Source organism: Bubalus bubalis, chromosome X (assembly GCF_019923935.1).
Source record: "Bubalus bubalis isolate 160015118507 breed Murrah chromosome X, NDDB_SH_1, whole genome shotgun sequence".
NCBI classification, from domain to species: domain Eukaryota; kingdom Metazoa; phylum Chordata; class Mammalia; order Artiodactyla; family Bovidae; genus Bubalus; species Bubalus bubalis.
In genome coordinates this window covers 91,159,564-91,184,368 of record NC_059181.1, presented here as the reverse complement: position 1 = coordinate 91,184,368, position 24,805 = coordinate 91,159,564, and the positions used below count along the sequence as shown (strand labels likewise).

The window sequence follows — 24,805 nt, the reverse complement described above, 5'->3', positions numbered from 1 at the left end:
ATCACTGCCTCCTGTTCAATGTCAGAACCTCCATCCATACTTCTTCAGGCACTCTATCAGATCTAATCCCTTGAATCTATTTGTCACTTCCACTGTAATATTGTAAGGGATTTTATTTAGATCTTACCTGAATGGTCTAGTGGTTTTACTTACTTTCTTCATTTTAAGTCTGAATTTTGCAATAAGAAGTTCATGATCTGAGCCACAGTCAGCTCACGGTCTTGTTTTTGCTGACTGTTTAGAGATTCTCCATCTTTGGCTGCAAAGAATATAATCAATCTGATTTTGTTATTGACTATCTGGTGATATCCATGTGTAGAGTCTTCTCTTGTGTTGTTGGTTGACAATACTGACAGTTTTTTTTTTTGAATTTTGTATTATGGCTTCTGTTGTTTCTCTCCCTCTCTCTCTTTTAAATTGAAATATACTTGATGTACAAAATCATATGAGTTTCAAATGTATGACATAGTGAGTCAACGTTTATACACATTGAAAAGTAAAAACCACAATAAGTGTAGCAAACATCTGCCATCATAATATTATTGCTACATTATTGACAATATTCCTTATGCTGTATATTACACATCTGAGACTTACTTAATTTATAACTGAAGGTTGTACCTCTGAATCTCCTTCTCCTATTTGGCTCAATCCCCTACCACTCTCCTCTCTGTTAATCACCAGTTTGTTCTCTGTAACTATGAGTCTGTTTGTCTTTTGTTTATTTAAAAACATTTCACATATAAGTAAGATCAGAGAGTTTTATCTTTTTCTGCCTGACTTATTTCACTTAACATAATGTCCTTAGGTTCGATCTATGTTGCTGCAAATGGCAAGATTTCATTCTTGTCTAAGGCTAAGTAAGATGCTATTATATACATAAATACCATATCTTTCAGATCAGATCAGATCAGTCGGTCAGTCATGTCCGACTCTTTTCGACCCCATGAATCGCAGCACCCAGGCCTCCCTGTCTATCACCAACTCTCAGAGTTCACTGAGACTCACCTCCATCAAGTCAGTGATGCCATCCAGCCATCTCATCCTCTGTTGTCCCCTTCTCCTCCTGCCCCCAATCCCTCCCAGCATCAGAGTCTCTTCCATTGAGTCAACTCTTCCCATAAGGTGGCCGAAGTACTGGAGTTTCAGCTTTAGCGTCATTCCTTCCAAAGAAATCCCAGGGCTGATCTCCTTCAGAATGGACTGGTTGGATCTCCTTGCAGTCCAAGGGACTCTCAAGAGTCTTCTCCAACACCACAGTTCAAAAGCATCAATTCTTCGGTGCTCAGCTTTCTTCACAGTCCAACTCTCACATCCATACATGACTACTGGAAAAACCATAGCCTTGACTAGACGGACCTTTGTTGGCAAAGTAATGTCTCTGCTTTTCAATATGCTATCTAGGTTGGTCTAGTCAAGGCTATGGTTTTTCCTGTGGTCATGTATGGATGTGAGAGTTGGACTGTGAAGAAGGCTGAGCGCCGAAGAATTGATGCTTTTGAACTGTGGTGTTGGAGAAGACTCTTGAGAGTCCCTTGGACTGCAAGGAGATCCAACCAGTCCATTCTGAAGGAGATCAGCCCTGGGATTTCTTTGGAAGGAATGACGCTGAAGCTGAAACTCCAGTACTTCGGCCACCTTATGGGAAGAGTTGACTCATTGGAAAAGACTCTGATGCTGGGAGGGATTGGGGGCAGGAGGAGAAGGGGACAACAGAGGATGAGATAGCTGGATGGCATCACTGACTCGATGGACATGAGTCTGAGTGAACTCCGGGAGTTGGTGATGGACAGGGAGGCCTGGCATGCTGCGATTCATGGGGTCACAAAGAGTCGGACACGACTGAGCGACTGATCTGATCTGATCTAGGTTGGTCATAACTTTCCTTCCAAGGAGCAAGCGTCTTTTAATTTCATGGCTGCAGTCAACATCTGCAGTGATTTTGGAGCCCCCAAAAATAAAGTCTGACACTGTTTCCACTGTTTCCCCATCTATTTCCCATGAAGTGGTGGGACTGGATGCCATGATCTTCGTTTTCTGAATGTTGAGCTTTAAGCCAACTTTTTCACTCTCCACTTTTACTTTCATCAAGAGGCTTTTGAGTTCCTCTTCACTTTCTTCCATTACTCATTCATTTATCAATGGATACTTAGTTTGCTTCTATTTCTTAGCTATTTTAAATAATGCTATAAGGAACACTGACTTGCATGTATCTTTCAAATTAGTGGGTTTTTTTTCTTTTAAATAAATATGAAAAAGTGTAATTGCTGGATTGATGCTAAAGCTGAAACTCCAGTACTTTGGCCACCTCATGAGAAGAGTTGACTCATTGGAAAAGACTCTGATGCTGGGAGGGATTGAGCGCAGGAGTAGAAGGGGATGAGATGGCTGGATGGCATCATGGACTGGATGGATGTGAGTTTGAGTGAACTCCGGGAGTTGGTGGTGGACAGGGAGGCCTGGTGTGCTGTAATTCATGGGGTCACAAAGAGTTGGACACGACTGAGTGACTGAACTGAACTGAACTGATCATAGTTCTGTTTTTAGTGTTTTTGAGGGATCTGTGTACTGTTTTCCATTGTTGCTGTACCAATTTCCATTTCCACCAATGGTTCATTAAGGTTCTTTTTTCTCCATATTCTCACCAACATTTGTTTTTTGTTGTCTTGTTGATAATGGCCATTCTGATAGGTATGTGGTGATAACTCATTTTAGTTTTGAATTGCAATTCCCTGATGATTAGGGGTGTTGAGCATCTTTTCATGTATCTTTTGGCTATATGTATGTCTTCCTTTGGAAAATGTCTATTCAAATTTTCTGCTCAATTTTTATTCATATTATTTTTTAAATTAATTAATTAGTTTTAATTGGAAGCTAATTACTTTACAATATTGTAGTGGTTTTTGCCATACACTGACATGAATCAGCCATGGGTGTACACCCATCCTGAACTATATCATTTTTTATATATTGAGCTGTATAAGTTTAGTGTATATTTTAGATATTAACTCCTAAATGGAAATAGTATTTGCAAATATCTTCTCCCATTCAGTACATTGCCTTTTGGTTTTATTGATAGCTTTGAGAGAGTTAACTCTTAGGTAGGTTGATAAGGAGTCCAGGGCTCTCGAGGAGGAGAAAGGGGTCCAGAGTTCTCAAGGAGGAGAAAAAGACAAACTTTTTTCTGCATCCCTTTGTTTGAGTCACATAAAACATTGTTTCTTTAAGCTCAGAGCTAATGGCTCAAGGGCATTTTTTCCCTTAAGTTCTGTACTAAGGATTATATAACAACAAATGTATCTTGCTTGAGGACACACCTTTTGACTAATCCTGTTATCTTATGTGGGAGTGGGTCCAGTTAGTGATAGTAGTGATAGTGAAGTCACTCAGTCCTGTCCCACTCTTTGCGACCCCATGGACTGTAGCCTATCAGGCTCTTCTGTCCATGGGATTTTCCAAGCAAGGATACTAGAGTGGGTTGCCGTTTCCTTCTCCAGGGGATCTTCCCAACCCAAGGATCGAACCCGGGTCTCCTGCATTGTAGGCAGATGCTTTACCGTCTCAGCCACCAGGGAAGTCCTTAAAACTGAAGTCACTCAGTTGTGTCTGACTCTTTGCAACCCCATGGACTGTAGCTTACTAGGCTCTCTGTCCATGGAATTTTCCAGGCAAGAACACTGAAGTGGGTTGCCATTTCCTTCTCCAGGGAGTGGGTCTGGTTAGACCTTTCTATTGTTAGTTCTAATCTTATTAATTTAAGATGTATGTTGTGGGAGTGAGTCTGGAAAAAGTATATAAGGCCTTGCTAAGACTTGTGAGGGGGGCACACTCTGTCTCCCTTTCAATGTCTATGTCAGAAGCTTTCTCTGTCCTTTTCCACTGTAATAAAACTTCTGCCACACAAAAAAGCTCTGTGTGACTAAGCCTGGTCCCTGATCCTGAAGTTAAATCTTCTTTGGATATCATGATTCTGATATTGTTCACTGTAATCTATTAGTTTCCCTCACTGTACAAAAACTTTTTACTTTGATATAGTACTGTTTAGTTACTTTTGCTTTTGTTTCCTTTACATGAGGAAACAAATCCAAAAAAAATTGTCACTATGACTGATGTCAAAGTACACATTGCCTATGTTTTTTTCTAGTTTTATGGTTTCGGGTATTACATTTGTTTTTAAACAACTTGATCTCACTCTTTGGCATGTGGCTGTTCAGTTTTCAAAACACCATTTATTAGAGGCACTGTGTTCTCCCCACTGTATATTCTTGGCTCCTCTGTCATAAACTAATTGGCCATATAAAAATCGGCTTATTTCTGGGCTGTCTGTTCTGTTCCATTGATATCTATATGTCTGTTTTTGTGCCAGTGCCATATAGTTTTGATTATTATAAATTCATAGTGTAGTTTGAAACCATGGAGTGTGATATCTCCAACATTGTTCTTCATTCTCAAGACTGCTTTGACTACTCAGAGTCTTTTGTGGTTTGTACAAATGTAGGATTATTTGTTCCAGTTCTGTGAAAAATGCCACTGGAATTTTAATGAAATTATGATACTTTGAAATTGATTATCTGGTCTAGTGGGGTAAAGGCAGTTGAAAACCCAATTTGTATTTTATAAAGATAATATGAAAATAAATGACAAAGTAATTAAATGGTCCTCTGAATTATAAGAGAGAGACATATTTCTGGATTTAGTAGAGTTTATTGATATGGCTGCACTTCCTAGAGATTCTGTATTCAATGTGCTAGTTCCAGCAGCTTTATACAAGACTGAAACGATTGTTTTAAATTAAGTTTTAAAGAATATCTTGCAAATTAACAATCAATCAATTTCATCTTAGGGAGAATGTATTTCCAGAATGCAGAACTGAACAATAGTCAGGAATGAGAGGGAGGTGGAGGACAGAACTGTGGAGACTTGGGATGGGGGAAGAGAATCAAGATAATAGATGAAGAGGAAGAGAATTAACAGTTTCTGGATCCCTCCTATGTGCCAAGTACAATATAGGAGCTTCCAGACAGCATCTCTAAATTTTACTTAATACTTCTGATAACCACATGATATGGGGATTGTTACCATTTCACTATAAACGTAGTTACCATTTCACTATAAACGTAGTAGTGAAAGTCACTTAGTCGTGTCCGACTCTTTGTGAACCCATGGACTTCAGTCCATGGAATTCTTAAGGCCAGAATACTGGAGTGGGTAGCCTTTCCCTTCTCTAGGGGATCTTCCCAACCCAGGGGTCGAACCTAGGTCTCCCACATTGCGGGCAGGTTCTTTACCAGCCGAGCCACAATGGAAGCCCAAGAATACTGGAGTGGGTAGCCTATTCCTTCTCCAGCTGATCTTCCCGACCCAGGAATCGAACCGGGGTCTCCTGCATTGCAGGCGGATTCTTTACCGACTGAGCTATCAGGGAAGCCCATATCATTTCACTATAAAGGAGAAGAAACTGAGGTTCAGGGATGTTAAGTTACTTTCCCCAAATTACACAAGTCTTACATAGCAAAGGCATGGCAGGAGCACAGGACTCCAGAAGGCAGAATAGGGGAGTCTGTGGGGGTGGGGGAGGGTTGCCCTTCTCATGTGTCAGCAGATCCTGCAGTTGCTGCCTGCTAGCAGAGCTCAGCTGAATCAGATACAGAAAATAAGCCGTGCTATTGCCTGACTAGGACGCTAGAGGGCGCAACTTTGGAAATTTTCTTTCTAGACAGTGTTTCGTCGGAAGCAAATACTGAGAGTAGATTATACTGAGAGCAAATACTAAGAGTAGATTATATGATGTATACCAGGAGTGAGTATGGACTAACCTCAGTGTTGGGAGCTCTGTTCTGAGCTTTCCATTGCCTTGTGGCAGGACAAATGCACCCGTGACCATCCTATGTGCGAGGTGTACCATCTTCTGTTCAGTTTGCGCAGTGGGTGTCAAGTAGTTTGAAAGATCCCTTGGGTTCAGAACCGATAGTTGGCAGTCTCTTTTGAAATCCCAGTGCTAAGTGTGGTCATCTCCACACAGTAGGAGCTCTATCGATGTTTGCTTAAGAAGAAACGATGTCACCATACTATCACCCTCTGTCTAGTCACTGCCTTGTCAAAATCCCCCAGTGGCTTTCTAATGCCCTTTAGGTAAAGTTTGCACTATTTAACTTGGCTTTCAAGTCCCACCATAGACTGTGATCTAAGCTTATCTCAAACTAACTCCCATTCCCCCAACAATCACCCCAATCTTAACATATACACATCCTTAATGTAGTCCTGAAGCAGCCAGTGTCTGAAATTAGATGCTTCACATCACACCCTGCACATGTTAAATACTCTGGAGTTGCTGATGCTGCTACTATGACTACTGCTAATACTACTTCTACCACTAGATCTAGAAATTGGCAGAGGCAAGGTTGAACTCAGGTCTGCTGAGTGAGTCCAGTGCTCTTAGCTCCCTTTGCTTCTTTGCAGCACACATTTCAGTACATAGTGAATATTGAACAATGAAACCTTTGATACCATTCTCCTTGGCTCCTTCTGCATCCTTTTTAGGGTCCTGTGGCCCAAGGGATGGTACAGGAGATTTTAGTGACCTGAGGACAGGTCTGATTTCTCCCTGAGCAGACATAGATGTGTCCAGCATCAGAAATCTGGAGTTGGAAGCTACTTTTGACATGATATCCTCCAAGCCAATGTGTAAATAATTTCTATAGCACCCATTAAAGAGGTTCACCCAGTCTCAACCTGTGTGTACCTTTCCTTTAAAATGCTGCTGATCCCAGCCGTGATAGGGAAAACAGTCTGTCCTGCTGCCTCTTGGCAATTTTGCCTCTGGTCCTCATTCTGCCTGCTGAAAAGACACAAACTCAGACCCTACCAGCTCTGACCATCCTTTTCCTCTCTTGTTATAATTGAAAGATGTGACAGCAAAGCAATCATTCAAAGTTCCATTCTTATCATTTTTCACTTTGTTCTTTTTGGCCTTGGTTCTGTACATCAGCTTTGAAACTATCATCCCAGGGCTAATGCCTGGTGTTAATGAGTAACTAAGAACACTCTACTTTTGCAATAGAGGAGGGAACATTATAAAAATGGAAAGATTTTGCTTTCTGAGATATGCAAGTGGCTTCTTGGGCATGTGCTGTAAGTACTTTTTTCCTCTTTTGGAACTTTGAGCATTTCTGTCAGCAAGTCAGAATTCCAAATAATCATGAGCTTCAGATTGTTAATTCTAGAGGCCAAGGTCTAAGTGTGATCCTCTGATAATTGACCCCCTACTAGCCTCTGTGACTTTTTTAGAAAAAGGACTTTGGTGACAACATGGATACTGGACAGAGGGATAGAAGCAGGGGTGTTGGATTGGGAGAGATTGAAGGCTATGTGACTTGCTAGGAGATGGTGAAATGGTTTAGGCTTCCCAGGTGGCATAGTGGTAATTTAGTCCATAAACTGAGGCAGTGGCAGTAGAAAGGGAGAGAAAGGAACAGTTTTGAGAGGTATTTAGAAGGTACCACTCATAGGGCATCATAAGTCATTAGATGTGGGGGACGAAGAATGAAGAAACCCCTAAGATGACGCCAAGGTTTCTGGCATGGGAGCCTCAGTAGATAGTGATATGGAATGAAGATGAAGGAGCAGCCTTGAGGGTCAAGGAGATGATGTGTTTACATTAGGAAACAGATTTCCAAATTGAAACTGAGGTATGTGTGGAACATTCTAGTGGATACATGCAGTAGGCAGCTGGAAAAATTACTGAGAATATAGAAGAACACTGTAATACAGTATGTAGTTTTGTGCTATGGCAGTTTAGTTCCTGGAAGTGGATAAGATCACTTAGGAAGAAAATAGAGGACTGTTTCTTTCTTCATATCACTCCTGTCCATGGTCATTGGATTTCACAGCTGACACCCTTACTCTTCTGTCTTGTACTCTTTCAGGCTCAGAGAATCTTACATCATATTTTCTCATTGCTGCTCTGATAATTAAAAATATAACGTGAATGAATATAAGAATGATAGTGTTTAGATGTCTTGCAACTTAGAAATGACTCTGTATTATATTGATGGTGACAGAGATCTGAAATGCAGAAAGTTACACTTTCATTTTCCTGTTATTTAGAAATATTCCTATACTTTCCATATGTTGCATGAATGTATTAATTTCAGCTCATGATCATGTACATGGTTCCATAAACTACAACCCTTCCATTCTCACTAAACATACTTTTCTTGTGAAAATTATTTCTCCCCTTTTTTTTCTGGCCACACAGCATGGCAGGCAGGATATTAGTTCCCTTGTCAGCGATCAAATCTGTGCCCCTTGCAGTGGAAGGGCGGAGTTCAAACTACTGAACCACGATGGAAATCCCTCCTTTAGTCTTTTATTCAAAGAAAAGTACAAGTTTTCTCTCATCTCACCTCTCATAGATTTTATCTTAAGAAAAATGCCAAAATAAAAAAAAAATCTATACCTGTGGCGGATTCATGTTGATGTATGGCAAAACCAATACAATATTGTAAAGTAATTAACCTCCAATTAAAGTAAATAAATTTATATTTTTAAAAAAATCTAAAATTCTTATATATTAATATAAAAAATAATGTAAGCAGAAGAGTGCTACTGTTATCTAAAGATTCTTTTCACTCCAAAAGGTTGCCTCTAGTTCAAATAAAAAATAATTCAATTTCCATAAATTCAGTTTGCTCCCAGAATTTTCATATGTCACTATTACATCTGAATGACAATCCTTGCCACTATTTCTGTGGCCCCAGGAACCTATTTCCTGCTCCTATTAGATGTGTCATTAGTTTCTCAGGGGAGAAAAGCGTCCCCATAGGCCTTGGTGAGCACACCATTAAATATTTTCTACTGTTTTACTAATCACGATGCGTGATTATTACATGTTTTTGATTCAGAGTTTTCATCCAGCTAAGATTCCCCAATGGTTTTCTCACCTCATCTCTTATAGATTACCTTCCTTCCAAAATGCCACTGTTCTCTCTGGTTCTCTTGATACTTGGGCTTCATTGTGCACCACCTAACAGCTGTGAAGGCAAAATAACCTCCTGCCTTTCCCCCCAACAAAATGCCACTCTCTATAAGATGTCATCTATCAATGCTGACTTTGCATTCAACCTGTACCGGAGGTTCACTGTGGAGACTCCAGATCAGAACATCTTCTTTTCCCCTGTGAGCATCTCTGCAGGATTGGCCATGCTCTCCCTTGGGGCCTGCTCCAGCACCCAAACTCAAATCCTGGAAGGCTTGGGGTTCAACCTTACAGACACTCCAGTGGCAGAGATCCAGCAGGGCTTCCAGCACCTGATCTGTTCACTGAATTTTCCAAAGAAGGAGCTGGAATTACAGATGGGAAATGCCCTTTTCATTGGGAAGCAGCTGAAACCACTGGAAAAGTTCTTGGATGATGTCAAGAACCTCTATGAGACTGAAGTCTTTTCTACCGACTTCTCCAATATTTCTGCAGCCCAGCAGGAGATCAATAGTCATGTGGAGAAGCAAACCAAGGGGAAAATTGTGGGCCTAATCCAAGACCTCAAACCGAACACCATCACAGTCCTGGTGAACTATCTTTGCTTTAAAGGTAAGGTTCTAAGATGTCAATTTCTAGTTCAATGTTCCAGTAATTTGATGGGGCACTGGAGGGAGCTCATGGTGTCTTCTCACTGGCATTAGTGGGTGTCTCTCGTACCACAGAGACCTGTTCCATTGGATATAGCTGTGTGTAATTTTGGATATTCCCGGAGGGACACATAGCTCTGTGGATGAAACAAGGAAATCTCTAGGGAGAGGGAACATTCAGAGAGATGAGGAGTTACAATGGTTTGAACACCCAGCTCACATTTAGCTAAAGGATGGTTTCCAGAAGATTTGGTGAGGTGAGAAAAGCTTGCACTTGGCAGGTAAACAGAATTAGTTTTAAACCTTATTGTGACCCTCACTTGCTGTTCATTCTTGGGCATGTTACTTGAAGACTTCTATCACGTACTATGTACCCACTATATACCAAGCTCCGTGCTACATGTGTGGTTGACACACATTGTCTCCTCTAAGCTTCACAGTTAATAAATTTCAGAGCTGGTATTCCCACCCAGGTTTGTCTGATTCTAAAGCTGGTTCTTGTAACAACAAGAATCATGTGACTCTTTTCTGAAGGTGCTGTGCCCAAATGATTCCTCCTGGTTCTACAGCACATGTCAGCCATGTTTGGTGGAAGAGAGAACGATTCTTGGCCACAAATCACACACTTGTAGACGGATAAAACGGCAGAACAGATCTGTTGTCTCATTTCATCCTGTGTGTTGGATGTGCTTATACCTTTTTACGGAAGAGGAAACTGTGGCTCTGATGGGTTTAGTGTAAGTATAGTGATTTTGAACACAGACGGAACATCTGTTGAACATGGAGTACAATAGCCCTGGGTGTGACTCCTGGCTCTGCCACCAGCTACCTGGGAGACCATGTAAAGTCACTATCTCTCCCTGATTCTCAGTTACTCATTTTTAAAACTGGTTGACAGAAGTTACCTACCTCTGTGGTGGTATTCATTACTAGATTAGATGACTGATGGAGAGCTTCACATTGGCGCTAATACAGGTTTAAAACAAACTCTCTCCTCTTTGTATTTTAAGCCCAGTGGGCAAATCCTTTTGATCCATCCAAGACAGAAGAGGGTTCCAGCTTCTTAGTGGACAAGACCACAACAGTGCAAGTGCCCATGATGCACCAGATGGAACAATACTATCACCTGGTGGATACAGAGCTGAACTGCACAGTGCTGCAAATGGACTACAGCAAGAATGCTCTGGCACTCTTTGTCCTTCCCAAGGAGGGTCAGATGGAGTGGGTGGAAGGGGCCATGTCATCTAAAACACTGAAGAAGTGGAACCGCTTACTGCGGAAGGGGTAAACATCTTAGATGATGTGAAAAGTGGAGGGTGGGCATAAGACTAAGTTCAGAAGAAACCCAGAGGCAGGAGAAACACTCTGAATTACTTAAGAGCTGTGTGATGACCACCAAAGTATAGTGAGGAGATCCTCTTTGCCAATCCCTTTGCTGGGTACTTTACATACATTATTTCATCTAAACTCATCAATAAACCTGCAAAGGAGATAATATTATAAGAATTTTTCAAATGAAGAAGTTGGGACTAGAAAAATGAAATGAACTATACAAAGTCAGCCAGCTAGTAAAATGCTTTCCCAGAGTCCAGCTGGAGCTTGGGGGATGGGTAAGATATTGATAGTTGTTCCATACTGCACTAGAAGTGCTGGATGGAAATCCATGAAATTCCCCTGGTACTCCAAATTGACATTCATGCCATTGACATCCTAACTTTTGTGAATATCCCTAGAGATGTTTGTTTTTTATTATAAGTGGGTCACATCTTCCAACTTCCATTGCCGCAGTCCCAAATGGGCTGAACCAGAGAGCATTCCTTCTAGGATAACTTCTAAGGTTTTGGTATCATGTGTTGACCTGCATAGTAGTGGTTATCAATACCTAGGGAAGGAGCAGAATCCAAGACCATACCAAGGAGACAGAAAGGGAGGGAATCATGAGCTTGGTGTTTTAATAGCCATATGTTCCCTCTTCCTTTCCCCACAGGTGGGTTGACTTATTTGTTCCAAAGTTTTCCATTTCTGCCACATATGACCTTGGAGACATCCTTCTGAAGATGGGCATCCAGGATGCTTTTACTGACAATGCTGATTTTTCTGGACTCACAAAGGACAATGGTCTTAAAGTTTCCAATGTAAGTTGATAGAGTCCTTTAATATATGAGATGTAAGGGCCATTGACAAGCAGTTAATTCAGATCTCTCATTTTATTGGTGATGATTCTGAAGCCTATAGAGGCAGAATAACTCTTCCTATGCCAGATTTACTCCAGGGTCATTCTCATTACCCCCAAAACAAGTCATTGTAACATTTACTTCCATCCTCGACTTTCATGTTCTAAAATGATTCTGATGGAAGAACTTAATCATTAGAATTGACTCTGATGGAATACAGTTCTTGAGGAGGTGGCAGGGGCAGGAGAAAGCTTAATAAATGACTTCTAGTCAGAAAGCCATGAATAAAAGGTTGTCCCTTGACAGCAAGTTCTAAAGTCAGCAGAGATTCATTAACTACACTTAGACTAGTGTCTTTCATATTCAAGCACCATCAACACAGTATAGTGAAGGGGTAGTCCCATCCTTTCTTCTACTTCCCTACTTCTAAACTGTTTCAAAGTCATTTCCTGTTTCTTTAGGGGATCAGCAGTGTTTGTTCTCCCCCAACAGGTTGCCCACAAGGCTATGTTTTACATTGGTGAAAAGGGAACTGAAGCCATTCCTGAAGTCAGATTCCTGAATCAGCCTGAGACAACTCTTCTTCATCCTATCATCCGATTTGATAGATCTTTCCTGTTGTTGATATTGGAGAAAAACACTAGGAGTATTCTCTTTCTAGGGAAAGTTGTGGACCCAACGGAAGTGTAGTTGGGAAAGAGGCTATTGGCTAATTTCATGTGCTTATTGCAATGAGAAATGAATAAATAGTATAGCCTGATGCGATCGATATGGGCTTGGACATGATTTCCTTTGTGCAGGGGTGGAGGTTGGACCCTAGCCGAACTACACCGGGTGTGAAAGAGGCCACTCATGTGTTCGGATAGTCAATGAGTGGCTCAGTATCCAAAGCACAGGAAGGCCCCATGTCATTGTGTTCCTCTTTGTCAGAACATCCACTCCCATCCCAATTAGTCAGCTCCAAGGAATTTTACTGGGCTGACAAATGCCCTGTCTTCTGCCCTCTTGGCAAATAGTTGAAATGAAGGTCAGGTCCTCATACCCCATGATTCCAATAAAAAGTACAACGAATATTAAGCAGCATAAAGGCAGTGGATTATATGTGAACTTTTCAACCTCCTTCTTCCCACCTAATCAAAACTGTTCTCTGTGTTCTTGCCAGAACTGCCACTGGTGGCTTGTAAAAAGATGTTTTCACTACAGGGCTGAGTCACTGACTGAGAGCTACTTGTAGGGATGTAGCTTTTGTAACCTAACAAGCATGGTACAAAAAAGCAAGAGAGACAAAGATGAACTTCACTGTACAAGCCCACCTTGCCCCTAAAAAATGTTTTCTTATTGCTAATTTATAAGCTGGGAGGGGAGAAGGAAAGTGATTCATTTATATTATAACTCATAGCCCTTCCTTTTCTGTATTCTAATCAGACCCCTTTCTAAAAGTTGTACCCCTGTCCCACTTGCTTAAGTATAAATCTCCTGGTTAGTTTTACTGAAGTTTGATACCTCCCTGTTCTCAGATGCTTCAGCAACTTCCCCTTGTCTGTTCATGTTCTTCTACCCCCATCTACTAAACTAGACTTCATCTCAGACAATATGCATTCAAAGCCCCAGGATTAGAATTCAGTACCCACAAATAGTACAGTGACTGTCAATGATGTACTATCTGAAATTCTAGCTCTAAGGTGCAATTCTTCAGTGACAGGGAAATAATAACAAGTGCATAAGTGCTTTTGCAAATATTGCACTTTCAGGTTGAAATAAATATATATATTTAGAGAAGTATATAGCCCACAAGCATTCTAGTGTTTTATTAGACAATTTGGATGGAGGTTTGCTTACTCCTGGTATAGCTTACATTTTGGTTTTATAGATAATAAGTTGGAAGTCCAGACAGGAAAGGTGATTTATAGGACAGAAAAATCATTGCTAACATGCAGTTTGGTTTCACTGAGGTTACATTACAATTCTGGATTTGCTGTTTATATTGTTTTGTGATCTTGGACAAGGTACTTAAACCCTTCACTTTGTTTTCCTCATCTTTAAAATGGGAGCACTAATGATATCCATGTCATCAGGATTTTGTGAACATTCCTGCTATAATGCATGTAATGTTCTCATCACAGAGCCAGACATCTGATAAGGAAAGTATTGGCTGCTCAGTCGTGTCTGACTGTGACTCCATGGACTGTAGCCTGCCAGGCTCCTCTGTCCATGGAATTCTCCAGGCAAGAATACTGGAGTGGGTTGCCATGCCCTCCTCCAGGGGATCTTCCTGACCCAGGAATTGAACCTGAGTCTCTTACATCTTCTGCATTGGCAGGTGGGTTCTTTACCACTAGCACCAACTGGGAAGCCCAGATGTTTGATAAAAAGCCTTATAAATATTAATTGTTATTCTTGTTGGTCAACATTAGCCAGTAACTTAGGGCCAGAGCCAAGATTATAGTGTGGGTCTCCTGATTTGCAGATATGCTTTCTAGCTCAGGCCCTACCTCCAGAGACCTGAGTAAATGCCATACATTTCCCTCTCTAAACCTCCCCAAATTAGTTCAATCAGAAATTGTTCTGAGAGAAATATCAGTTTCTCCAGTTGTAAGTTGGGAATTATGAAGACACTGTCTTTCTAGCAGTTCATGTATCTTATTAGAGAATAAGCCTCATTTAATCACTTATTCCTGTAGCTGGATCTTGAAGGATGGTCACTATTTACCTTATAAATCTCAGTTTATTCTAGCAAACCAAGACTAAAATATAAATTCCTTAATTACATAAGGGTTAATCATAAAATACCTATACCAATATATCATTTAGCAGTAAAAGTTCACAGCAGAATTTTTACTAAATTGGGAAAAAAGGCAAATACTTTATTATTGTTCCTATTAAACATTACCCTGGAGGTCCCAGTGAATACAGCAAGATAAGAAAAAGAAATACACATTATTAAAAATGGAGCAGAAAGGAGAAAACAAATCTCTCTGCACAGAAAAACCCAATAAAAATCTATGCTTAAACTCTTAGAACAAAAGGGAGAAAACTTGCAGGGGGACAAGGTACAAAAGAGTAGTGGCATAGATTGTATGAAGTTAATTAACTCTGTTTTCCTTTCTCCATTGTAATAGAATCATAGACACAAGTCTTCCCTAATATATTACATTTCTTAGCCTTTCTTACAATTAAGGGTGCCCATGAGACTAAGTTCTCATCAATGGAATATGAGTATAGGTGTGGTGTGACGTTTACTGGTCAGGGCATTACAATAAGTCAGGTACCTCTATCATTCTTTTTCCATCTCATTTGAACTGGATTGTGGACTTACTCATGATCTATTAATAGTTTGATGACCAGGAAGATGAAGAGCTCTTTAGCGTGGTGCAATATATGAGCCTCTTTTCAGAGTAGTATTTTAAATGTCAAAAAATTTAGCATTACAAAAGCCATCAGTAATATTGAAATATAATTATAAAAATAATGCAATTGAAATTACTAATGTGGTGATATGTGTGCTTCAACTACAATGTATTAATTAGATCTTATAAGTGGTATAATGAAAACATTCTTTCCAAAGTAATAGGAAGTATGTGATATTTCAAGATATCTCCAACAATAATAATGTGCTTTGAAATTATGTGAACTTTGTGACAAAAATCACAGGTACAGTGGCCACTGCTGTGGTTTGTGGCCCACATTTATAAATGAACAAAATGCTAAATTTTGGTTGGAGGTTGGTAAAATTATAGATGAAATTTTTCATAAACAAATGTATAGGTTCTCAAAACTTTATCCTTAAACATCCTTGAAGTTTTTCTGGACTCCAGGTTAAAAATTCTGCCTTTGCAGTAAAACAAAATGGAAAAGACCTTGATATCTAAATACCTACCTGTAAGAGAGGTGGCCACTGACCTAAAATTCTTATTGCTGATGATTAGGTGACTAGAAATAAATTTCTGTCTTCTTTAAGAATTAGATTTATTGTGAGAATATTTACTAAGCAGCATGGCTGTATTAGTCTGATCAGACTGCCATAACAACACCACAAACTGGCTTAAATAAGAGAAACTTTTTTTTCTCTCGGTTGTCAAGGCTAGAGATCTGTGATCAAGGTGCTGGCAAATCACATTTCTGTTGAAATCTTTCTTCCTAGTTGAAGCCTTTGTGCCATGTGCTCTCATGCCTTTTTCTCTCATGCATACTTGTGTGTGGGAAGAGCCACTGAGCTCTTAGGTAGCTCTTCTTATAAGAACACTAATCTTATCAGAAAAGGTGCCCACTCTGGCCACCTCATTTAGCCTTAATTACTTCCTTAGTCCATATATAGTCACACTGCCAAGACAGGCCTTCAACATATGAATGGGAGGAACACATATATCCTGTCCATAACACTAGCCTTATTCCAAGTCATACAGAAATTGGTAGCACTAGTTGGGATGCTGCAGGTTATATTCTCCAGGAAGAAGACAGAGTTCATTATTGTTGTTGTTCAGTCACTAAGTGGTGCCTGAATCTTTGAGACCCCATGGACTGGAGCACACCAGGTTTTCCTGGCCTTCACTATCTCTCAGTTTGCTCAGATTCATGTCCGTTGAGTTGGTGATGCCATCTAACCAGCTCATCCTCTGCCGGCCCCTTCTCTTTTTGCCTTCGGTCTTTCCCAGCATCAGGGTCTTTTCCAATGAGTCAGCTTTTTGCATCAGGTGGCCAAAGTATTGGACCTTCAGCTTCAGCAACAGTCCTTCCAATGAATATTCAGGGTTTATTTCCTTTAGAATTGGCAGATTTGATCCCCTTGCAGTCCAAGGGACTCTCAAGAGTCTTCTCCAGCACCCAATTCAAAAGCATCAGTTCTTCAGTGCTCAGCCTTCTTTATGGTTGAATTCTCAGTTCTGTACATGACTACTGGACAAACCATAACTTTGACTATATGGACATCTGTTGGCAAAGTGATGTCTCTGCTTTGTAATACACTGTTTAGGTTTGTCATAGCTTTCCTTCCAAGGAGCAAGCTTCTTTTAATTTCATGGCTGCAATCACTGTCTGCAGTGATTTTTGGAGCCCAAGAAAATAAAATCTGTCACTGTTTTCATTTTTTACCCATCTATTTGCCATGAAGTGATGGGACCAGATGCCATGGTCTTAGTTTTTTTATGAATGTTGAGTTTCAACATACACAATGTTTATTAGGGAGTGCCTTTGCAACTGGTGCAATGAAATGGATGGGCCTTCACACAACCACCTCAATCAGTAATTGGATATGGGCCAGACATCTCTCTACAACTAAGACTATCTTAGAAAGGTCTGAAAACTGAGGGCTTTCTACTAACTGGACAACTAGACTCTGAAAAAAGAAGCCCTTTCTTGAAGAGGAATATGTATGGGACACTTCCAAGTCCAACACAATCTACTTCTAATGCTACCAAAATCTACTTTTTCATATTAAGTCCAAGGAGATCCTCCAGAGTCCTCTACTATCCATTCTACATTTCTCCTCTCTTCAGCTGGTTTCTGTACCTCACTTGGTAACATGACTGAGACCCTCATCCCTGACAAGAGCACTTCTTTGGCCAAGGTTACTGCATATGTCCATTCCCCATCAAAATTGGTCAAAGGAATATCAAAAGGCACCATGTGGATTATTTCTTTGTGGCCAAGCATATTTAGCTTGCTTCCACTGTGTAACATTTCTTCCTCCTCCTGATAGAGGGTCAACTTCCCTTGTCTAGATGGTGTGATAGTCTGAACCTGTTTTTTGGCCACCTGTATTGCATGTGGGATCTTAATTCCCTGACCAGAGATCAAACCTGTGACCCCTGCATTGGAAGGCAGAGCCTTAACCACTGGACCACCAGGGAAATCCCCTGAATCCATTTTTTAATGTTTGACTGCTAGCATCTTTTAAGCCTCACCTCTCCCTATTCCTCTTGTGTACCACATCTGGGCAAGCTTACAAGAAACCTAGGTGTTCCTTCCTTTGGTGCTGATGGGAGGTTTAAATTTCATATGTCCCTGCATGCACAAAAGAATCTCCATACCCTACTTACCATAAAAACCTCAAGCCAGTTTTATTTCTCTGATCTCTGAAGTGATTTTGGGTGAGCAAAAGAATCTGACTCTTGAAAAATCCTTACCACGTAAGCAACAAGACTTTCACAATTTGTGTATTTGCCAATCTTGACATCTGAAACAAATTTTGAGCAGGGGTCCATTCTGTGTCTGCAGGATGATCACAACAGATAGTGATTCCTCTTCTTGCTTGTTATACACTGAAAAAAGAATCCTGAAGTGTCCAGGCAATGGGATTCTTGTTGGTTTTCATGGGAGAAGTACTTTTTGTTTGGAGATCATGCTCTGCAACCCTAGAGAGCCCAGAGTTGTAGGAACAGGAAGAAAATTTTCTGCCTCTGAACTGCCTTTGGCACAAGACTACAACATCAACTCTTCCCTGAATCTCCACTCTGCCAGCATGTCCCCCAGTTTTGGACTTGCCAGCTTCCACAATCATGTGATCCAGTTCCATAAAATCAATCAATGAATCTCATATACATTATATATGTTGCTCATTTCCTGCTGAGGCCTCACTAGAATCAGCTTAATGTCCATCTTTCTAGATTTCATCATACAACTCTTCCAGCCTCTACCCATTACCCAGTTTCAAAGCCACTTCCACATTTTAAGGTATTTGTTATAGCCCCATTTCTCACTAACAAAACATGTCTTAGTCTGCTAACTGTCATCAATTGGGTGTCTTACACAACAGAAATTAATTTTGTCATAATTTTAGAGGCCAGAAGTCCCAGATCAAAATACAGTAGGAATGAATATTGGTAAATATTAGCCCCCTGGCTTATAGATAGCCACCTTCTCACTCTGTCCTGACACAGCCTCTGTGTGTGTGTGTGTGTGTAGAAAGAGAGAGAGAGATCTCCTTCTTGAAAAGCCTCAAATCCTGCATAATTAGGACCTCAACCTTATAGTTAATTTTTTGCTCAATTACAATCTAAAAGCTCTATCTCCATATATAGTCACATGGTGGATTAAGGTTTCAGCATATAAAGTTTGGAGGGATACATTCAGTTTATAGTAGTGATCTTGTGGCATTTAAAATGTTAATTACTTCTGGATTCTAAATAAGAAGACTTCAGGATGAAAAAGTCTTTAAGAAAAAAAGCTCATTACTATCTACAATAGCCAGAACATGGAAGTAACCTAAATGTCTATCAACAGAGGAATGGATAAAGAAAGTGTTTATATGTGTGTGTGTGTGTGTGTGTGTGTGTGTGTGTACACACACAAAAGGAAATATTACTCATCCATAATAAATAATGAAATAATGCTATTTGCAACAACATGGATGGATCTAGAGATTTTCATACTAAGCAAAGCAAATCAGAAAGACAAATGCCATACATCACTTATACGTGTTATCTAATGGTATCAATGAACTTATTTTAAAAACAGAAATGGAGTCAAAGATGTAGAAAACAAATTTATGTATGGTTACTAGGAGGAAGTGGGGAAGGGGAGGATAAATTGGGAGAGTATGATATATATATATATATATATATATACTATTATATATAAAAGAGATAACTCATAAGGACCTACTGCATAGCACAGGGAACTTGTCTGAATACTCTGTAATGACCTATATGGGAAAATGATCTAAAAAAGAGTGGATATATGTATATGTATAACTAATTCACTTCGCTATACAGCAGAAGCTAACATAACATTTTGAATCAGCTATACTCCAATACAAATTTTTTAAAAGGCTCATTTAGTCTCCTTAGATAGAAAATGGTAGCATAGAGTCTTAAAAGCCCATTCTTCCATAAAAACAACTAATAAATTGGTAAATTCTGTCAAAATCAATTTTACCAAACTCTGGAAAGTTATTAATATATACGCACCTAGCATTGGAGCATCAAATATATAAGACAATTATTAGTAGAACTAAAAGGAGATATTGACAGTCACACAATAATAGTAGCAGACTTTTACACCTCACTAACATCAATGAATAGATCATCCAGACAGAAATTCAACATAAAAACTTTAACCTTAAATGAAACACTAGAGCAGATGGTCATAATAGCTACATACAGAAATTCCAAAATGTGCAGGCCCAGATGACTTCACTGTCAAATTTTACCAATTTCTACAAAATAATTAAGATCAATTTTTTTTGAACTCTTGGAATAATATAGAAGAAAGAACACTTCCTAACTTATCCTATTAGGCCAATATTGCCTTGATACCAAGGCCAGACAAAGACATCACAAAAAAAGAAAATAAATACCAATATCATTTATATAGATGCAGATATTCTCAACAAAACTCTAGTAAGCTGAATCCAGAAAATATAAAAAGTATTATACACCATACCCAAGGAGATTTAACCCAGAAAAGCAAAGGTGGTTCAATATATAAAATTCAATCAATATAATACTGTATATTAATAGAATGAATAAAAACACAAAATCATCTCAATAATAGAAAGATTTTTTAAAAAATTAAACACATTTTCATGATATAAGCAATTAACCAGGTAGGTATAAAAGGAAACTTCCTCAACATAACAAAGGACATTTATTAAGAACCCAGAGCTAATGCCATAGTCAATAGCAAGAAACTGGCAGCATCTCTCCCCAATCAGGAGAAAGACAAGGATGCTTAATCTCACCACTTATATTCAGTATTTTACTGGTATTTACATCCAAAGTGATTAGGCGAGAAAAGGAAATAAATAAATTTCAAAGGAAGAAATAAACTATCTCTATTTGCACGTGAAACCCTGAAGAATCCACAGGATACCACTGGAACTAATAAAAGAGGTCAGCTATATAGTAGGATATAAAGCAACATACAAACATCAGGTGTATATCTACACTGTATACTAGCAATAAACAATCTGAAAGAAAATTAAGAAAACAATAACATTTACAATAGCATCATAAAGATTAAAATATGTAGGCATAAACTTAGCTAAGAAAATGCAAGACTTGTACATTGAAACTATACAATGTTGTTGAAAGAAAGTAAAGAATACATAAATTAATAGAAAGTCACCCTGGGTTCATGGTTTAGAAGACTTACTATTAAGTTGGCATTACTCACCCATTATGAATCCACAGATTAAATGTAATTCTAATCAAAATTCCAACCTCCTTTTGTTGTAGAAATGGAAAAACTGATCCTAAAATTCATAAGGAAGTACAAGGGATCCTGAGTACCCAAAACATCTTGAAAAAGAACAGAGATTTAGAAATTACACATAAACCTATGCCAAGCTACAGTAATCAAAGTAGTGTGGTACTGGTGTTGATAGACATGTGGATCGGTGGAATAGAATTTGAGTCTAGAAATGAACCCATACATCTATGGTGACTTGATTTTGGCAAGAGTCCCAAGTTCATTCAATGAGAAATTATAGTCTATTTGACACATGATGTTGTGACAACTGGATATTTGGATGCAAAAGAAAGAAGTTGGACCCTTACCTCACACTATATACAAAAATTAACTCCAAGTAGATGAAGTTTTAATTAACTCAAAAAGAAAAATGTCTTTGAAGAAAAATGGCTTATTAAGGCTTCCCTTAAACAGATATCTTTTCACACCAGAGATATCTTCAAGAAAATTAGAGATACCAAGGGAACATTTCATGCAAAGATGGGCACAATAAAGGACAGAAATGGTAGGGACCTAACAGCAGCAGAAGATCTTAAGAAGAGGTGGCAAGGATACACAGAAGAACTATACAAAAAAGATCTCCGTAACCCAGATAATCATGATGGTGTGATCACTCACCTAAAGCCAGAAATCCTGGAATGGGAAGCCAAGTGGGCCTTAGGAAGCATCACTGCCAGCAAAGCTAGTGGAGGTGATGGAATTCCAGTTGAGCTATTTCAAATCCTAAAAGGTGATGCTGTGAAAGTGCAACACTCAATATATGAGCAAATTGGGAAAACTCAGCAGTGGCCACAGGATTGGAAAAAGTCAGTTTTCATTCCAGTCCCAAAGAAAGGCAATGCCAAAGAATGCTCAAACTACCACAAAATTGCACTCATCTGACACACTAGCAAAGTAATGCTCAAAACTCTCCAATCCAGGCTTCAACAGTACAACAACGGTAAACTTCCAGATGTTCAAATTGGATTTAGAAAAGGCAGAGGAACCAGAGATCAAATTGCCAACATCTGTTGGATCATCAAAAAAGCAAGAGAGTTCCTAAAAAACATCTACTTCTGCTTCATTGACTATGCCAAAGACTTTGACTGTGTGGGTCACAAAAAACTGTGGGAAATTCTTCAAGAGATGGGAATTCTTCAAGAATACCAGATCACCAGACCTGCGTCCTGACAAATTTGTATGGAGGTCAAGAAGCTACGGCTAGAACTGGACATGGAACAACAGACTGGTTCCAAATTAGAATAAGAGTACATCAAGGCTGTATATTGTCACCTCACTTATTTAACTTCTATGCAGAGTACATCATGTGAAATGCCGAGCTGGATGAAGCACAAGCTGGAATCAAGATTTCCAGGAGAAATATCAATAACCTCAGATATGCAGATGACACAACCTGTATGGCAGAAAGCAAAGAAGAACTAAAGAGCCTCTTGATGAAAGTGAAAGAGGAGAGTGAAAAAGTTGGCTAAAAACTCAACATTCACAAAATTAAGAGCATGGCACCTGGTCCCATCACTTCATGGCAAATAGATTGGGAAACAATGGAAACAGTGAGAGACTTTATTTTTGGGGGCTCCAAAATCATTGCATGTGGTGACTGCAGCCTTGAAATTAAAAGACATTTGCTCTTTGGAAGAAAAACTATGACCAAACTAGACAGCATATTAAAAAGCAGAGACATTACTTTGCTGACAAAGGTCCATCTAGTCAAAGCTATGGTTTTTCCAGTAGTCATGTATGGATGTGAGCGTTGTACTATAAAGAAAGCTGAGTGCCAAAGAAACGATGCTTTTTGAACTTTTGAAGTTGTTGGAGAAGACTCTTGAGAGTCTCTTGGACTACAAAAAGATCCAACCAGTCAATCCTAAAGGAAATAAGTCCTGACTATTCATTGGAGGGACTGATGCTGAGGTTGAAACCCCAATACTTTTGCCACATGATGTGAAGAACTGACTGCTTGGGAAAGACCCTGATACTGAGAAAAATTGAAGGCAGGAGGAAAAGGGAACAACAGAGGATGGTTGGATGGTATCACAGACTTGATAGACATGAGCCTTAGCAAGCTCTGGGAGTTGGTGATGGACAGGGAAGCCTGGTGTGCTCCAGTCCATGGGGTCGCAAAGAGTTGGACACGACTGACTGAACTAAACTGAACTTAAACAAATGTCCTCAGCAAGATCAGATTAAGGTTGTTTCCTTCTCACCCAATCAAACAGATTTAGATGGCCTCAATTAAGGAAAGAGGTTGGCCGGGGGTGAGGAAGGAAAGAAATAAGGGAGACTTAATTATGTCTAGAAAAAAGATTTGGATAAGTTTGCTGTTATATAGTGTTGGTTGTGGAGAAGGCAATGGCACCCCACTCCAGTACTCTTGCCTGGAAAATCCCATGGACGGAGGAGCCTGGTGGGCTGCAGTCCATGGGGTCGCTAAGAGTCGGACACGACTGAGCGACTTCACTTTCACTTTTCACTTTCATGCATTGGAGAAGGAAATGGCAACCCACTCCAGTGTTCTTGCCTGGAGAATCCCAGGGACAGGGGAGCCTGGTGGGCTGCCGTCTATGGGGTCGCACAGAGTCGGACACGACTGAAGCGACTTAGCAGCAGCAGTAGCAGTGTTAGTTGCAAATAAACTGAAAGCTTATTGAGTTTTGAGGCAATTGCATTGACAAAGAAACCACAAACTTGGTCTTAAAAGAGTTTATGACTGTATGGCATTGTCCCCAAACTTGTGCCTTCTGAGAGAGGGGTGTGGATAATTGTGTACCCACCAAGGAAGGAAATATCCCCCAAATCCACTTGAGATATGTCTGTGGTTAGCAATGGACAAGGGAGTTTCTCACATAGAGAAGATTTGCTATCTAAACAGAAAACTTCCTTCATTAAAAGTGCAGAATATCTTCAGAGTAGTGATCAGATTCCATCATTGCAATGACTAAGTGATCACAGTATATCTTTCATTCTTCCATTTTTATAATGGGAGTTTTTATTCAGCTTATTCTGTCCCTATGCCACCATAGTCTATTGGGGATGTGGGAGAGATTGATGATATAACTTTTAATTCAAAAGGATCTACACGTGGACCTGATAGAACTGCTCACCACCCAGAGATCCTGGATTTTGAGCTGAATGTCAGAACACTGGCTTATCTTCTTTGGAGAGGGAGTCCATATATTCTAGATGTGAGAAGGAAGGTATATATATATATATATATATATATATATATACACACACACACACACACATATATATTTATAAAATAAAGGAAGCACTATAGATCAGTAGTCCCCAACCTCTGGGATCTAATACCTGATAATCTGAGGTGGAGATGATGCAATAACAATAGAAATAAAGTGCACAATAAATGTAATGCACTTGAATCATCCCGAAATCCACTCCCTCAGATCCGTGGAAAAATTGTCTTTCATGGTGCAAAAATGGTTGGGGAACCTCTGCAGCAAATGAGGAAATAAAGGCTCAGGGGCTTAAGGAATGTTCCCCAAATCAAATGGCTTTTTTGTTGAGACAAGTATTCTTACTGCCATCTCACTGTGGAGCCTCTGCTCTTGGCTAGGACATTACCTATCTCCAGGGAAATAGTAGAAATAGGGGCAATGCCAACAGTACTGGTATTTGTCCAAAGTCACTTCCTGCTGCAGCAGGAAATAGAAAGCAATAAACAAAAGCAGTCAGAAAGCTTCATCAGTTTTTGAGAAGGAGCCATGCATTTGCAAGAAGTCAACTGGAATGTTGGAATTTGGTATTCCAAATTTTGAGAGCCTCGAAAGTAGGTGGCAGGGGGCACAAACATTTTTATC

General features: G+C 39.7%; 1 protein-coding gene across 1 annotated transcript; it reads left to right on the top strand.

Moving 5' to 3' along the window:
• Nucleotides 1-7,072: 7,072 nt before the first annotated feature.
• Nucleotides 7,073-12,570, top strand: SERPINA7 (serpin family A member 7). The gene is made up of 5 exons (XM_006067688.4): nucleotides 7,073-7,131; nucleotides 8,957-9,589; nucleotides 10,638-10,911; nucleotides 11,615-11,762; nucleotides 12,294-12,570. Exons 1-5 carry the CDS (start codon nucleotides 7,080-7,082, stop codon nucleotides 12,489-12,491), a joined length of 1,305 nt encoding a protein of 434 aa, XP_006067750.3. The 5' UTR covers nucleotides 7,073-7,079; the 3' UTR covers nucleotides 12,492-12,570.
• The last annotated feature ends 12,235 nt before the right edge of the window (nucleotides 12,571-24,805 follow it).

Coding starts and splice junctions, on each gene's coding strand:
- SERPINA7 (XM_006067688.4), top strand. CDS start 7,080: ATGGAAAGATTTTGCTTTCTGAGATATGCAAGTGGCTTCTTGGGCATG. Junction 7,132..8,956: donor TGGCTTCTTGGGCATGTGCT/GTAAGTACTTTT, acceptor CATCTCTTATAG/ATTACCTTCCTTCCAAAATG. Junction 11,763..12,293: donor ATGGTCTTAAAGTTTCCAAT/GTAAGTTGATAG, acceptor CTCCCCCAACAG/GTTGCCCACAAGGCTATGTT.